The sequence below is a fragment of the Bolinopsis microptera genome, chromosome 9 (assembly GCF_026151205.1).
Source record: "Bolinopsis microptera isolate Bmic1 chromosome 9, MBARI_Bmic_1.0, whole genome shotgun sequence".
NCBI classification, from domain to species: domain Eukaryota; kingdom Metazoa; phylum Ctenophora; class Tentaculata; order Lobata; family Bolinopsidae; genus Bolinopsis; species Bolinopsis microptera.
Genome location: NC_087080.1, coordinates 4789316 through 4807526, shown reverse-complemented (window position 1 = coordinate 4807526; position 18211 = coordinate 4789316). Strand labels below are relative to the sequence as shown.

Sequence of the window (18211 nt, the reverse complement as noted above, 5' to 3'; positions counted from 1 at the left end):
GAGATGACTTCTTGGCTGTTTTCCTGTCTTTTGTGTCTGTAGGGGTGTTTGCGCCTGAATTCCGCCTGTTACCAGGGGGTTTGATGCCAGCAGTCTTTTGACCTGACATGATGAGATAAGATCTTCAAGTGAGTCGGACAGCAAAGACACAAGAATCGCAGCAATAAATCAACAAGAAAACTTACGAACTCCCCTTTGGGGGCGTTAAATCATTCTATCCCTGAACTCAAATTATTTGTTATATAGCAGCGCCGAAAGTATTAAAAAAATAGTCATACAATTAAGAAATTTACCAAATTCTTAATATCTACCTTAAGAGAAAAATACCTACCTAAGTCAATGTCTACCTGTAATACACTAAATATTAGGTTAAATACATAGGTGGTGGAGTCAGCACACATTTACCAAAATCAAAAATTTTTTAATAGGAGGAACCTGTGGGCCGAGAAGTGAGAACACTGGATTACATTTGTTGAAGGGGATTGTTTTCAAAATGGAGAAGAAACATATTTTTGCTTCCCTCAGGGGCGGCAGGAAAAGCATTCATCGAAGAAATGACTAAAGTGGCCAACAATTTCACATCAGGCAGTGCTATGGAATCAGTGACCATCACCCTTTTGATGATAATGCCATCACTGCTGTTGCAGAAACCCTCAAAGAGGTCCAAAGCAAAGGAACACACTGAAGTGTTGAAGAGAAGACTTGTTATATATTATTGCAAAGGGTTTTTATTTTTACCTCAGTTTTTAAAATTTGTACTATTTTTAAAGAATTTTTATATAGGGTCATTGCTATATTATGTGTAATAGTCTGTTCTAACATGTCAATCAGAGAAGACTTGTTTTGTGGCAGGCAGGTAAGCTAGAAGAGCTGCTGCGAGAAGAACAGGAGATTCAGAGGAGATTGGGAAAGGGGAAGCATAAACATGGCCATGTTGAGAGAGTCTTCACTCGACTCATGATGAAAGGAAAAGTCAGTGCAGCAATGCGGTGGATTGGTGAAAATGCCACCGGGATTCTTGAACCTACTCCAGATGTGATTAAAGTGCTGAAAGAGAAGCATCCCAAGGCATCACCTGCATCAAAGGGAAGCTGTCTGAGTGGACCAGCGAGGAGGGTAGAGCCGGTTATATTCGACAGTATTGACGGGGAATCGATAAGACAAGCAGCAAAGAGAGTACAGGGTGCTGCAGGGCCTTCAGGGATGGATGCGGATGCATGGAAGAGACTACTGTGTTCTAAACAGTTTGGTAAGAAGTGTGAGGATCTATGTAATGCCATAGCAGGGATAGCAAGGAAACTATGTGTCTGGAATTTGGATCCAACGCTGTTGACCTCATTGACAGCATGTCGACTTGTCCCCCTGGATAAAAAGCCTGGAGTCAGGCCAGTAGGTATAGGTGAAGTCTTAAGAAGGATAATAGGGAAAACAGTAATGACCCTCCTACAGAAAGATCTGGTTGGAGCCACTGCTCCTATTCAAGTTTGTGCTGGTCTTCAGGGAGGAGTGGAAGCAGCAGTCCATGCTGCAAGGGACTGCTTTGAAGACCCTGAAACTGAAGCTATCATCTTAGTGGATGCAGAGAATGCATTCAACTTGCTGAACCGAGAGGCTGCTCTCAACAACATGAATATCGTTTGTCCAGAAGTTGCTACTTACATTATGAACACCTACAGAATGCCTGCTAGACTGTTCATTGCAGGAGGAGATGAGCATCTTTTTAGTGAAGAAGGGACCACACAAGGTGATCCACCTGCCATGGGATTTTATGCCTGTGGTACAATACCATTGATTGATGCAGGAAACATTGAGAGAAAGGTGACTCAGATCTGGTATGCTGATGACTCTGCTGCTGGGGGAAAACTGGAAGAAATAAGGAAGTGGTGGGATAACCTCTGTATTAAAGGACCACTCTTTGGATACAACCCTAAATCTTCTAAAACATGGGTGATAGTCAAGCCTGAGCACGAAGAGAAGGCAAGATCCCTATTCCCAGATGTCAATGTGACAAGCATTGGTCGACGATATCTGGGCAGCTTCATCGGAACAGACCAAGGAAAAGAGGCTTTCATTGAGGAAAAAGTTCAAGAATGGTGTCGTGATCTTAAACAGTTAAGTGATATAGCATCAAGAGAACCTCAAATAGCATACAGTGCATACATGTATGGGCTTAGTAAAAGATGGAACTATGTGTGCAGAACTACCCCAGGAGTTGCAGATAGGCTCACTCCTCTAGAACAAGTAACACGTGATGAGTTTATCCCAGCTATCATTAACAGGCTGTTTAGCTGCACTGATGAACTAAGGAACATAATGGCTCTACCACCAAGATATGGAGGATTGGGTATACCAGTTATGATGGAAATGGCAGACCGAGAGTACAATTTCTCATGTAGAGCCACAAAACCCCTTAAAGAAGCTATTCTCAAGCAGATAGACAACTACACAGAGGACTGGAGACACAGTAAAGGAGTGAAAACTGAGATAACGACTGAACGAAATCTCTTTTATCGACAAAAACAAGCAGAAATACGCCAGGAGCTCGAGTCAACACCACTAGCAAAGTTGATGTTCCAACTAGCGGCTGAGAAAGGGGCAAGTGCTTGGTTAACAGCACTACCTTTAAAAGAGTATTGATATCTGATGAATAAACAACAGTTCTCAGATGCAATAGCTCTCAGATACAACCTGAACTTAAAGGACTGCCCTAAAACATGTCATGTGGCCAGAAATACTCAGCAAACCATGCGCTCATCTGCAAACTTGGTGGATATGTGTCACTGCGCCACAACTCGCTGAGAGACACCTTTGCAGAACTAATGAGAACTGTGAAATGCAAGGATGTGCAGACTGAGCCAGTTCTTCTTCCAGTTGATGGTCTAGAGTTACCAAAGGGAACAGTCCTAGGAGACCAAGCCAGGCTGGACATTTCTGCAAGATCGATTTGGAATGCTTCAGAGAGGGCATTTTTTGATGTAAGGGTATTTCATGCCCCAGCCCCCCCAATGCAAGCAAACCGATAATGCCTGGCTGTTCCAGGACCTGTATTGACAATATCCATACCAATGTAGTAGATCAAACCCTTATTTCTGGTGTGATATCTGACAAGATCTCCCACCATCACCCTATATTCACTCTTATTGAACTTTCCCCTGACTCTGTGCCAACACCTGATTCATCAGACAAAATTACTATTCACTACGACTATAGTAATGCTAACTTAGAAAAGCTCTGTCTTGAAATAGAAAACGATGTAGATAGGTTCCACCACAGCTGTAACACATTTGATTCTTTCATGCAGTTATTTCAAGAAAAGATAGATTTGTCTTGCAAACTTCTAACTCCTAGAACCACTAAACGTAACAGCATAACCAACCCTTGGATTACCCAGGGCCTAATTAATTCCATCGATAAGAAAGCTAGGTTGTATTTTGAATGGAAGAAGACTTGTACATTAAAACTACCTGACGGGGACCCAAACAAGCACATCTACTACAAGGAATTCGACAAGTTTCTCAAAAGGTCAATAAATATGGCAAAGGCTATGTGCTATACTCAAAAATTCGAGAAGTACAGCATGAATTCGAAAAAGACTTGGGAAGTTATAAATGAACTCCGTGGTAAAAATTTGTCTAGATGTAAGGACGATTTTGTCATAGATGGCCAGAGAGTTACTTGCAGACGAATAATTGCTAACAAATTTTGTGAATATTTTACATCTCTTGCAAGTAATCTCAATAAAAATGTATTGTCAAACAATAGTATTTCTCTGGAACCAGTAGAATCATTTGCTCAGTTCATGTCTAATTCAGTATCTGACTCCATATACCTAGAAGAAACTAATGAAGACGAGATTGTCGAGGTCATCAGAGATTTTCAAAATGGCAAGGCGAGTGACATACCTATAATCGTTGTAAAAAAATCGGCAAAGCTCATTGCTGGTACCTTGGCCAGGCTTTACAACACATGTATACAAAGTGGTACATTCCCAAGTATATTTAAAACTGGTAAAGTTATTCCTATTTACAAGAAAGACAACAAGGAATGCATTGAAAATTATCGGCCTGTATCAATATTACCTTTATTTGGAAAAATCTTTGAGAAGATCATTTACAAACGCCTTTATAATTTCTTCACATCTAAAGGTGTACTAACAGACTCACAGTTTGGATTTAGAAAAGGCCATTCTACCACTCATGCTCTACACAAATCTATAGACTCCGTTATAAAGTCTCTGGCTAGCAATAAACATGTATTGGGCATATTCATTGACTTGAGCAAAGCCTTTGACACCCTTGATCACAATATTCTTCTAAGCAAGTTAAATTCCTACGGTATTAGGGGTTCAGCACTTACCTTACTTAAAAGCTATTTGACTAACAGAAAGCAGTATGTTATGTATAACGATGTACCATCAGTAACAATGGACGTGAAATTTGGAGTACCACAAGGGTCAATTCTTGGGCCACTACTCTTCCTACTGTATATGAACGATATAGTAAACTGTTTTTCAGACAGTGAGGTGAAATTTGTACTTTATGCTGATGACACTAATATCTTCATATCAGGACCATCTAGAGAAGCAACATATAAAAAAGCCAACTTAGTACTTAAATATGTCTCGATTTACATGAAATGTAATCTACTTCATATCAACATGTCCAAATGCTGCTACATACATTTTAAACCTGCCTCTGAATATGATGACACCTGTGCGCGGACTAGACCATTTGCTAACCTGCTAGATGAATCTAGATCAATATTCATCGATGGTAAGGTTATCACTAAAGTCAAGGATACCAAATTCTTACTAGGTGTTGTTATAGATAGTAAGCTAAACTGGATTGCCCACATGCACTACATCCGTAAAAAGCTGCGGACCATGACTGGTGCAATCTGTAGAATCCGGCACTCTATACCTGCTGAACTATACTTGAAAATATATAATGCTCTTTTTGAATCACATCTCAGTTATGGTATAAGTGTTTGGGGTGTTGTCATCAAGGAACGGTCCAATGACAGTCTTTTTATCACTCAGAAGCACTGTATAAGGATCCTTTTTGGTGACCTCGACTCATATCTAGATAAACAATCAACATGTGCAAGAACTAGACCATATGGTATGCAAAGATTAGGCCATAAACATTTTGAAAAGGAGCATACAAAACCCATTTTTAATAGACTAAAAATTCTTACAGTTCAAAACTTGTTCAAGTACCATTGCATTTCAGAATTCTCTAAGATTATCAAGTACCACTGCCCATACTCCCTTTATGAGGCCATCAACATTTCAAGCCGTACAACGAGTTTAACGGTTATTCTTCTTAATAAATCAAATACTTTTTTGTTCACTGCAGCCAAGCTTTGGAACACTGTTCATAAAAAAATTCTAACCTCAAGCAATTGCCTAGAAACTTCCATTAACTTGATAAAATTGAGAACCAAGGCACTATTATTACAAGTACAGGCTGCTGATTTAAAAGATAATTGGAATCCAAACAATTTTAAATTGCAGTAATCTATTTTTATCGCAGCAGCACACACTTAACACACTTAATATTACTATCATGATTGTATTATAGACTGAAAAGCTCTCAGATCAATTTTGGGCGTTTTTAACCACTTGTTGTAATGTTTTTAATTATTTAATATCTTAACTTAACTAAATTTTTATTCAGATCGAATTAACAAATAATATTTGATAATTTATGTGATAGTTTAGTCTGATATTGATATTGACTATATTGATATTGTTATTATTGAATGAAGTTAACTCCAGACGTACATAATATTACTTCTTTTAACAAAGGGACTTGGAGTATAAACGACCAAGTTAGCATACATTTTCAACCAACCAAGAATTCTGGAGGCAAAGGTGGGTGCGTAAACTTTATGGTCTGTACTCTCCGATCCTGTATCACCCAGGATTCTTTTCGACGTTTTTGGTAAAAGGTATATACCTTCTAGTCAATCTCTTGCTACTCCAAGTCCCCCAAGATTTCTAAACTAAAGTTCGTCCTAGTTATATTATATTATATAAAATATATTTTTTGTTTGCTGTAACTGATACTAAATAAAATTGTTGTTTTCCTGAAATTGTTGTTTTCCTGATACCAGCAATGTACCTGTCCCATGAAAATGAGAAAAAGCGATGTTACAATGCAAGGGTTCTTGAAGTGGAGAAAGGAAGCTTCACACCTTTAGTGTTCTCGACTTCTGGTGGAATGGGTGGTGAAGCGGAGAGACTGGTCAAGAAGCTGGCCAGTAAGATGGAGTACCACACTGGCCAGAGATACTCAGACGCCGTAGGATACATAAGAAAGCGCCTTCGCTTTGAAATCCTCAGAACAACAGTGATTTCTCTCCGTGGAGACAGAGGTGCGAGAAAAAATATTGTTGATATAAACAGTCTAGATCTTAACTTGGAGCCACAAGGCCAAGGGTAATTTTTAATTGTTAAGGGAATTTTTTGAATTCTTAAAGGGTTGATTTTATATAGGGTCATTGCTATATTATGTGTATATTGTTTGAATAATTTTATTAACATTTAAAAAATTTATCAAGCTATGGGAAACTGAAAGAGAAAGCAATAAAAAGCTTACTTTCTACAATAAAGTTAAAGGGGCTTTTAAAGCGGAGCCGTATTTCACTCTACCGTAGAGAACTGGAAGCAACTTAGTATGTTAGTAGTTAGGATCCAAATAAGTGGACATTTAAAAAAAAATAAAGATAGGCTGGGCCTGGTTGGCCCACGAGAGGATAGCATAGGGATGCTTTGCCTACCTCTAAGGTATGCCAGTCCTGTGGGAGGATGCCGGTGGAATCAAGATGTGTAATCAAGGATGATGGTAAGTGTTGTGGGGTGTGTCATAGATGAACGCTTAAAATAAGTGGACTTAAGCTAAACGTAGAAACTGGAAGATATGGGAGCTAAACACTAGATATAAAATAAATATAAATTACATTCAATTTTAGCAATGGCCAATTGGCTGACTATAAGGTCATGGCCTGAACAAACAATTTTTTTAAATAGTCAAGTGATGCTAAAGCAGAGCACAAATGTGTAATAAGTTAATAGATTAAAAACTGATTCATGTGATGCATTACGCAGAGCACAGATAAAAATACTGATTCAATGATTAAAATTATTAAAATTATAGCTGTGAATGTCAATAAATTACTGTGTCATAGAAATGGATCGATGTACCAGTAATCAATTAAACAAATAATCAATTAAACAAATAATCAAAGTTTTAGCACATTTTACAGCATAAAATTTAAACAAATGAAAACATATAATGCTCTTAGTGGTAAATGGCCGTTTGTTCTGAGCTGTATGATTTTTTGACAATCAACTAGCGGGGCAAGGAATGTACTGGCTGGTAGCTTTTGTACACACCAGAACGCTAGTCTGGTTGATTAGTGACCAAATTAGAGGCGTTGATAGGAAGGCATTATAATTTGTGGGTGTAAGAGGGAATATTTGGCATGCATTATTCTAGCAGCTATTTTGTAACAAATGGTCTTTACGATTATTAAGGACGGTAAGTATTTTGGGTGTTCAATACTAAATCATGGCTAAATGTCTAAGAGGGGTTTAAATTTAAGGGAGAAAAAGAAATGAATATTGGGTTATAATATTAATCATAGATGTCAACCATGATATAACTATTGTACTAAAAATTTGATCATAATACTTAGGGTCTTTATTAGAATTCAAATTGGATACAAAAATAGGATCTCTTTACACTACAATTACTCACTCACACATCACATTTAACTTGACAGAGGAATACACTGGCAGAGTAAGTCGATTTGGTCATGAAATTTTGGAGGTCAGGTGGAATCCCTGCAGGAGCCTTCGAAAATTTAAGGTTACAAATATCAAAGTCTTTATTTGTCCAGTCATACACGGCATGACAATGCTGGTTGGAAAGTAGTGAAGATTTCAGTTTGGATTTCAGGCAAGAAATACTAACAGAACAATCAAAGATTTTAAGGTTAGGGGTTATTATATTCCATATTTTCGTTGACCTCGTGTTATGGTTGTCTGGGGGATCCGGTTTATTGATAATAAGCATTGGTTTCCTGGAAGAACGAGAATACTCTTCGTACATAGACATAGGAGTAGAAAACTTCATGATCTTGAATAATTCTATGTAGCTATGGTAAGTATAAAGATTTTGTACAGTGAGTATCTCGTTGTTTTTAAACAGAGGTTTAGTGTGCTCCTTTTTATAAAATTTACTATCAAGTTTCTGGTCAGTAAATGGTCTGGTTCGAACACACGTTTTGAATTTATCCAGGTAGGCTGCTCTATCACCAAACAAGACCCTCAGACAGTACTTCTGTGCAGTGAATATTGAGCTTATACGATTTTTAGCTGCCCCACCCCATGCTGATATGCAGAACGACAGATGGGATTCAAAAAGAGTGCAGTATAACTGTCTGTGGAGAAATTCTGGGAGGGAGCAGCGTAGACGACACAGAGTTGAGGTGGCATGGTTAAGCTTTCGTTTTAGGGCTATTATATGTTCTTCCCATGTTAGATTTTCGTCAATGACGACTCCTAAAAATCTAGCTGACGTTACTCTTTTGATGGGGTAGTTGTCTATATTCATTATGAATTCTTCTTCAACGTTTGCTTCAGTACGTGACTTAGGTCTAAAGTGAATGTAGCAGCATTTTGACATGTTTATGTGAAGCTTGTTAGCCCGCATGTATGTTTGAAGGTTTGAAAGTAGGGCGTTGCTGCGTTCATATGCTTCTTGTGCAGTTTTACCAACAACAAATATGTTGGTGTCATCCGCAAAGGTGACAAACGATCCCAAGCTAGAGCTATTAGAGATATCATTTATGTAAAGTAGGAATAAAAGGGGTCCGAGAATTGACCCCTGGGGAACCCCAAATTTTATTGGAAGTAGGTCGGACTTTTCTCCTACAACATCAGTGTACTGGAATCGATTAGTTAGGTAGCTCTTGATCAGATCGTTTGCCACGCCACGGATGCCATACCTTTCTAGTTTGGTAAGTAATGTTGAGTGATCTATAGTATCGAAAGCTTTGCTGAGGTCGATGAATATGCCTAACACATGGTGCTTCAATTTGATGTGCTTAGATATGAGGTCAACAGAGTAGTTTACTGCATGGGAGGTTAAGTGCGATTGCCTGAAACCAAACTGAGTCTTAGATATTATTCCCTGAGAGCTGACAAACGAATAAATCCTAGAATATATGATTTTCTCAAATATTTTGCCAAATATGGACAAGGTGGATATAGGACGGTAGTTTTCTATTTCTTCTGGATTACCTTTTTTGAAGACGGGTGTGATTCTGCCAGTCTTAAGTATATCAGGGAATATACCATTTGACATAAGTTTGTTTAAGTATCTGCTGATAATTGGTGCAATAACGTGGGACGAAGTTTTAATAACGGTTATGGGAATATCACTGGCCTTTCCATTCTCGAATTCTTTGATTATTCTTAGAACCTCCTCAGGAGTGCTGTCCTCTAACATAATAGATCGAGAGTTACTAGGGCTAAGAAAGTCATGGAATGTTTTCATGGGGAGAATTGGAATACCAGAAGACAAGTCAGTTGTGATAGTTTCATTGAGCTTGGGAGCGATTGATACGAACCAGGAATTAAAACCATTGGCAATTGCTCTCCGGTTCAAGATTCTTTCATTATTGATGATAAAAGGTGGTTTGGTTGTTTTCTTTCTTTTGCCCCTAAGCTCATTTATTATCTGCCAAGTTTTCTTACTGCTTTCAATGTTTTTATAGATTTCGTTACAGTAATAGGAGCGTTTGGCTGCCTTTATGATACCCTTAAGCATCCTACGATAGTCACTAAATATCTTATAAAGAAGGACATTGCCAGATGGATCTTTATTTGTTACTGTATCTGACCATTCTTTACAAAGCTCATGTTTTCTGTCGATTGAGAGGATGATTCCATCTGTAATCCAAGGATTAAGCTTTGGTGTTCTTTTGGTCGTTTTCGGTACTTCTAATTTACAGTGCTTGTCAAGGGTGGATGTGAAGCAATCGACAAATTCGCAAAAATCTGAAGATTGGGACAGCTGATTCACCTTCACCTCAAGGTCAGAAACAAAATTTTTAAGCTTGGCACTTGAGTAGTCGTAGTAGCGGACATGTTTTTCATTGTTCTTATTTCTTGGGGCCGGGGTTGAGGTGAAGGAGAATATGAACGTGTGTTCACTTAATCTATCCTGAAGTACACCAGAGAGCAAAACATTATCAATATCACTAACTAGGATGTTATCTATACACGAGTTTTTACAGTTAGGCCGGAAGTGGGTAGCAATTGAGATGGATGGATACAAACCATTACTAATTATAGTGTCTTCAAATAACTGGTTGTGTGACGAAACTTTGAAGAGGTCTGAGTTAAAGTCGCCAAGCAAACGAAAGGGCTTGCCGGATATCTGCTTAGCAATGGTTTGTAAAATTTCACAAAAAGCCTCAAGGCAGCCACTAGGGGGACGGTATACAACTCCGTAGACAACCCCAACACCAGTGCTATCAGTGATTTCGGCGAATAAGCATTCAATGTTTACAGTACAGTAGGATAACTTTTCTAGGACAACCGTGTTAAGGTTGTCTGAGACATAAAGCGCAACCCCAGTGCCCTTTTTCTTATCTGGGAGGGTATTTTGATAAAAACTGGTGTAAGATGGGATCTGGTATAATTCTTGTAAGCTACTACCAACGTTGGTTTCAGCAAGTCCAAGAACATCAAATGGATGAGATAACCGTTTGAGTTCAACTTGGAATGTATCGAAATTACTGGCATTGCCATCAATGTTGAGGAACAGTGCTGAGAGGAAGGACCCATCACCACTGCTGATTTTTGTAGCTACTTCTGTGAATTCACGTTTGGAATAACGTTTACAGCTCTCGAGGGTATGACAAAATTTTTGGATGAGGGTGTCTTCTGCACCCTCATTGTAGGGCCTGTCCGACTTTTCGAGATCGTTTTGATTGTCAAAGGGGCAGTATCTATCCTCTGTGATAAGTGCACATTCTGGGCACATCCATAGGCCATTCTTGCACTTAAAACTAGCAGATTTAAAACATCTAGTATGGATAACTTTGGTGCAGTCTTCACATTCAAGCATAGGTTGCCCAATATTAATCGACTTACTGCACGGATAGCACACCTCCTTATTGATTTTCAAGTTCATTTTGATCAAGTGGGATCATATCCCACTGTCTGACCAGGTTTCCTCTGTCTAGTTCTCTCAAGTTTCTCACGCACATACACCCAATGTTTAACACATCTCACAAACTTAGATAGACCGCGGTTGCCAAGATGTATCTCATCCCCATCTCTGGTCAAGTTCATGGCAAGCAGACCTTTGTTATCAACGAAGTGATAGACACCGATCTGCCACACGCTTTGCTCGAAGCTTGACTCAAGCATATCATCTAGACAAGTCTGTTGAACATGATGATGTTCATGTTCATGCGGGGAAATCGCGAAGGCAACACAGCGGTAACAAATATCTTAATACGAGGGCATATAGTCTGGATCTGTTGTAGCTTCAAGTGGAGAATATCCACGAGTTGATGAACATCGTTGGGAGATTTCAAGTTCTCAGTCCGGAGATCATTCGTCCCACACACAATAACAGCATTGCTGTATCCTATGCACAGTGACGGGTCAATGTTGCTGATCTTGCTAGCTTTGGCTCGCATACCAGGGAAGGATTGACCCATAGTACCTGTTCCAGACCCAAACTTGATGTTCTTTGTGTTTGAGTCTCCAAGTATCACAGTGCTACGTTTGAACTGCTTGCTTATGGTTCTGAGTGTGATGGAATACCGGCCTGTTTGCACAGGGAGCTGACTGGATGGTGGAACTGAGTCTCCTGATCCTATACTATGCTGATACCATGCCTGGGAGGACCGTGTCATGATGTATACGGAGTTTGAGGCTGGATTAAGACAACTAGGATGGTCGGAAGTGTCTACTACACTATGAATAGGCCTGAAGCTGACTTTTCTCACGTCACCAATACTGATGGCCCAAAAATGAACTACTGTGATGAGGGTAGACTGGGCATCACTTTGAGGCTCATCAACCCAATACTGGCCCATTATATGGTGGTTAAGATCAAACAGTTAACTGCATAAATATTGTTTAGATAAAGTGCAAAGTGTAAAGCTTTTTTATTATGAGAGAGGAATACCTTATTGGAATGCCCTACCAGTGGATGTTAAGAACTCCTATAGTTTAGATAATTAAAAGATCAATCTAGAATGATTTAAGGAGAATTGTATCCTAAAAGGAATTTGTAATGATTATCATCATTAGAAAGTGTCTGACGAGGTGAATGGAAGGAGATACAGTAAAACCCCGATTTACTGTGGAGTTTGGGGGAAGGAAACATCCGCAGTAAATCAAATTATGAAAATGTGTGATGATCTTATGTATCATTATGTTTTGATTTGTGTGGGTGAATTGCTTGAAAATCTCTACAGATGAACTGGAGGGATATTATATTTCAGAACAGGATTCATGTCTTGCTACAAAGCGAAAAATGAACCTCTGTCAGTCACATTTCAACCTAAGATACATGACCATTGTGTAAGATAGTTTTTTCTTCTCGTTTCTTGCATATAGTGCAGGAATACTGACAGTAAAATTTGATGTGGCATACGGATGAGACACTCTTACATCAAAAAAAGTGACTGTAGTCCACAAGCAGATGTATATCTATATTTTTTGAGAAAAGAAAAGCGTTGGCCTAATATTAGATTGATTCATAATCAACCATTCTAACAATACTTCACAGGACTAGATATGAGTTTGTGCCAGAATGACATAGCTACTGATGCTCCAGAATGGCTCACTGGAGAACACATGACTGGTTAGTTTGATATTAAATACAGTGTCTATCTCATGAAAATGAAGACTTTAATTTGAAAGCTTCTAAAACAGAGAATCTCTCGTAACTTGTTTACCTGTTGCCAGGACCTTCCCCTGTAATTGTCATTTACCAATTCAAACAATATGTTACTTTACAGGTACTACCATCATGGCAGTAGAATTTGCTGACGGAGTTGTTTTTGGAGCTGATTCTAGAACTAGTACGGGAACTTATGTAGCTAACAGAGTAACTGACAAGCTTACCCAGGTTTACTGTTGCTTTTAGCTTTTCTTATATTTCCAGTACTGCTGCTACTTGGTGGTCGGAATTTATTATATTTATATATCGAGGGCCTTTTGACGGCACTAGTTACCACTAGCTACCAATAGCTACCACTAGTTACCAGTAGTTACCACTAGTAATAATAATAACCACTAGTTACCACTAGTTACCACTGCACTAGTCACCACTAATTACCACTAGTTACCACTATAATTAATTACCACTAGTTACCACTTACCACTATGTCACACGTCAGTATAATTGAGAAATCTAATCATCATGACGTGCAGTTATTGTTTGTAACAGAAATTGTTTTTATTTCAAATAGACAATAGAAAATAATTTCTCTTAGTCCTGAATTTTGATATCCTTATTGATTCATGATCTGTTCTTCTGTACTGTGATATCCCGTGTTTAAAGTTACTGTAACATGATGTTATACAGGTAGCAGACAAGATATACTGTTGTCGATCTGGCTCAGCAGCAGACACACAAGCTATCGCTGATTACGTAAAGTTTTATCTGGACCTTCAGGAGAACGAAACTAACGAGGAACCGACTGTCGAGGTAAGCTAGGCTTTTCATTTTTGCAGTTGAATGGATGCACGTCAGTTAGGTTAACTTTCTAATTTTGATTGATCTTTTTCTTTTAATTGTGAATTGAACTCCAAATTAAGCAAAGTTTAGAGCAATTTATTTCAATTTGGAGAATGTGTCCCGATTACACCTAGGAATAACCCTGGATCTGACTTGATAGAATGCTCATAGGACTTTTTCTTTGCGCTTTTACTTATAATGTAATGTCTGGTCATGGTCAAGTTTAAGGGCCCCTGTTAAGTTTAAGGGCCCCTGCTTCCACGTATATTCTTGATCTAGATTTTAAATTTAGGGCCTTAACTTTTAGACATTCATTAATAAACAAGTATAATAACACTATAAATACACGTGACAGCTGCAAATAAATCAGCTGTTAAATAATCAGAATGAGGCAATGGAATTTGACGATATTTCTCTGTTCAGGTAGCTTCGAGAATATTCCAGATGTTGTGTTACAACAACAGAGACCAGCTCTCAGCGAGTATTATATGTGCGGGCTGGGATAAGACTAACGGTGGACAGGTCTACTGTCTTCCTCTTGGAGGTAAATTAGAAGTCAAGGGTTAATGTTTCCACCCCTGATACGCTGAGACATTTTGATTCTAGGCGTGAGAAAGATGGGTTTTCCTGTTTGTAAAACGTAGAATAATTATTTGGATTCTATTTTGTTTCCGTTAATTGTAGCCATTCTGTTGTTTTCACATTTAATTTTCAGGTATGTGTGTCAGAATGCCATTTGCTATTGGAGGTTCTGGTAGTACTTACATTTACGGTCATTGTGACAATACTTATAAGGTTAGTTACAGACAGAACGCGTTTATAAATTACTAATATGTTAAAAATTGCAGTTAAAATATCATTTTTCACAGATTTTTGGTTTGACCATTATTAATATCCCTTATAACATAATGCAAAAAGAAAACTGACGATAGAATAAGACTGCTAAGAGAAATAACCAACGCGATCGCTTTGTATTGATCGTATAGCTTGGTAAATATTACATACCCAGAGGCCAGATAAATTAACACATTATAATCATATCTTATAAAGAATCTCATATCCCAGGTCGGTATGACGGAGGAACAATGTCTGAAGTTTGTAGCTGACGCAGTTGCCCTGGCAATGCACCGTGACGGCAGCAGTGGTGGTATGATCCGTCTGGCGGTCCTCACCAAGGACGGATGTAAGAGACTTAACATTCCCGGCAATCAACTTCCTACTTTCTGGTCCAAGTAAAGAAACTACTTCCGAGTACGGGGCCGGTCAGGGCAGGACATTTTGTTATCTCAGACTTGTTATAGTGTAACTTTTGGAAGGCTTATAAATTGCAACAGGGCTGTTAGTTTTCAGTAGTTTGGCTACTTCCGGTTAAGTGGTTTCTAATAATTGCCATTGCTGACGTGTAACTATTTTCATCTTGCGTTATTTTGCAAGTTTATAAGCTACTGTCGTCGTTTTTTGACTGTTAAGCATGTTCTGCCCGAGCCTAAATACTTTCCATAGAAATATAAAACTCGTATCCGAGCAAGACTATATAGATTTAAATAAATTGCACACTGGCTGTGAAACGTCTATTTGTAGTTGTATATTTATAATACAGTTGTTTAAAACGTTCTTTCTCACTTGCTCTCACAAAAAGACAAAACAAGGGTGTAAAAAGGGCCCCCTTTCACCGCCTCCCTGGTCCTAAATTGGTGTTATATTACGTTGTTTCCAGGTTACTCCTCTTTTGTTTTCCCTTGGACAATGTACCTTTGGTCTAAACATGTGTCCCGTAATGTGCTAATCTTATTCGAACCTGCCAATTGTGTTTAATTAGATAATATAAACCTTGGTGGGTGTTCGTGTTATTGTCAGTGCGTTTACTCTACCACTTCTAATGTTTTGCTGGTTTGTTTGCTGATGGGACTCTTTACTAGATGAATGTACTCTGGGGATAGTGTTGTTAGAATTAAAACTCGCAGCAAGATGTTGAGTACAAGAAGACTGGTTGATAGGAGACGCCTCTACAGATATATTATACTCGGCGCTGTTCTCGTGCTAGGAGGATTGTGTTTATATCTTCACAACACCTACACTGAAACTACAAACACGACGGATGTCGCTGCTTCTCCAACTGAACTAAGTACAGTTAATAAAACCAAGTGTCATATCCTCATCATGGTTTTATCCACTCCAAAAAACACGAGAAATAGAGAAATTCTAAGGTGGAACAGCTATTTGGGATATCCTTGGGTTTATAATCGGACAGACATTGATTTTAGATATGTTTTTATTCTGGGTAAAACGCAAGATAAAGCGATAAACGATTTTGCGGTAAAAGAAGCGGAGGTATACGGTGACATTGCAATAGGGGATTTCAAGGATTCCTACAGCAACTTGTCAGAGAAAGTAATATGGGGTTTTAAGTATGCTTTAAAGTACTTCGACTTCACATTTTGTGTCAAAGTGGACGAAGATTCCTTCATTAATATAACGTTTCTTATGGCACAACTGAACCAAGTTGAACCTCATAGTTTACCTAAATACTATGCGGGAAAGCCGCGACAAGGAGATCTCAAAGTGCCCAAACATGGGAAATTCAAAGTAGATTACTGGGAACACGATGAAATAGCTGAGTATGTCCAATACAACTTGGGTGGTGGGTATGTGCTATCACAGGAGGCCATGACTAACATAATGACAGCTCACAAATCTGGAGCAATAGAAATGCTTGCATGGGAAGATGTTTATATTGGCATGTTAGCTTATCTTGTAGACATTACCCCTATTAGAATATATCATTACTACATAAGTAAGTTTCACCCTTTTTGTACAGATGATAAATCCATATTACTTCATCACACCCAACCTGAGTTACAGGCAAGGATGCTTCACCATTATCATAAGAAAGGGAAGTACTGTCCTAAACAGATCTCAGAAGTTGAGGTGATGAAGTTGATTAATTCGTATGAAATAATCGATTGGCGTGATTACTGAATAATCGATCAGTTTAAATATAATTTAGGTTTTTTTTCTTCTTAGTTTATGTACTAAATGTTTTACTGTCTTCGAGCCAGCTATTATACATCATGATGCCAAGAATTTAACGTTTTGTCTTAACTTTCGTTCTCCTTATTAAAAACTTCACGTAATTTGTAACGGCGGTGCTAACTCCACATAGTTGCTCGTCCAAATACAGATCGGGCATGGACACATCCAGACATGCCATCTCGATTACAAAATTAAACACTGACACATCTATAATATCGATTTGTAATCAGTAATAACCATTACCTCTTTACTCTAATTAATTATTATGCTGAGGTAACTATACAACCAGTCCCTCGCTATAAGCTATATCGTACCAATCTATGAATTTCTATGTTTAATGTTTGATTCCAACCAAAATCACAATACCTCACTATTTTGAGCCAATCTATGGAATCTTAAGTTTAATTGTTTGTTCGTCTTTTCTTTCCCTGCTAATACAATGCAAGACACGCTAGACAATTAAATACCGATCAAGCTCCTTAGTTATTAGTTAAATGTTACCCCTTGATATACCTCTTCATATTTGCATCTATAATGATGTTTCTACCGGAATGTATAACCTTGAAACCATTGGTAAAGGCCCACTTTAATATGATGACATTGAAAGGTAGATCGCAGTAGGAGATTGTCTGAAACTGGTTATTCTAATATTAGAAACTATGCACAAACGAGCTTGAAATTAAGTGAACCAATGCAGTAAATAATAAGTGGCATAGCTATTCGTTCTTCATCGAACTTTGTAAACGTGACTTGTTTTAAAACATGACTGCCATCAGCCATGACTAACCTTTGAGGAGTTAGTACTTGGAAACCCACATAATGATAGCATCTAAAACATTGCCTGCCTCTGGGTCGAGAACTCTGGAACCAACATGTGATATGTTGTTAATCATTTCAAAGTCTACATTTACTGTGTTAATTTGTAGCGACGGTTTAAACGATAGATGAACTTAAAGAAATTTTGGTAAAGATTGCCAGCTTTGGTCACTTTCAAATATGTACGTTTGCGTGGGCCGCGAAAAGTAAATTGTATACAAACAATTTTAAATTTCGCGCGCACGTACGTTTCTTACTCTAATAACTCCGCTATTAATATAATAGTAAGCACGTACCGTCACTCTTTTTTCTTATTTCTCACAGAGATGTAATTTTGTGTTTTCGGGCCTTTGGTGACAGTATAATAAGAGTGGCAATAAGGGCCGATCTGAAATAATTAAATATCAACTGATGAAGAACAAGACGGACAAACTGCTTTATATTTTAACGAGTGATACTCTTAAGCAGTAAAATATTTTTTTCGGATATATCAAGACTTTACACACGCTGCAACCCCTTTTGATTGCGCGCAGCCGGCCGGCCGCAAAAGGGTCACACCATTTAAAGGGAATTGTACTATTTGG

At 38.3% G+C, this 18211-nt stretch overlaps 2 protein-coding genes across 2 annotated transcripts in view; both read left to right on the top strand.

Moving 5' to 3' along the window:
- Positions 1 to 15388, top strand: part of LOC134821324 (proteasome subunit beta type-6-like) — a 79149-nt gene extending 63761 nt beyond the window's left edge. The window contains exons 2-7 of the mRNA XM_063832054.1: positions 12823 to 12899; positions 13057 to 13166; positions 13626 to 13748; positions 14202 to 14322; positions 14494 to 14573; positions 14844 to 15388. Of these exons, the coding sequence (XP_063688124.1) occupies positions 12833 to 12899; positions 13057 to 13166; positions 13626 to 13748; positions 14202 to 14322; positions 14494 to 14573; positions 14844 to 15014 (672 nt within the window). The 5' untranslated portion in view covers positions 12823 to 12832 and the 3' untranslated portion in view covers positions 15015 to 15388. The remainder of the gene's footprint in view (positions 1 to 12822; positions 12900 to 13056; positions 13167 to 13625; positions 13749 to 14201; positions 14323 to 14493; positions 14574 to 14843) is intronic.
- A 33-nt stretch (positions 15389 to 15421) lies between these two features.
- LOC134821322 (beta-1,3-galactosyltransferase sqv-2-like) lies at positions 15422 to 16880 on the top strand. Its single transcript, XM_063832052.1, has one exon. It carries the CDS (start codon positions 15702 to 15704, stop codon positions 16755 to 16757), a length of 1056 nt encoding a protein of 351 aa, XP_063688122.1. The 5' UTR covers positions 15422 to 15701; the 3' UTR covers positions 16758 to 16880.
- The last annotated feature ends 1331 nt before the right edge of the window (positions 16881 to 18211 follow it).

Coding starts and splice junctions, on each gene's coding strand:
- LOC134821322 (XM_063832052.1), top strand. CDS start 15,702: ATGTACTCTGGGGATAGTGTTGTTAGAATTAAAACTCGCAGCAAGATG.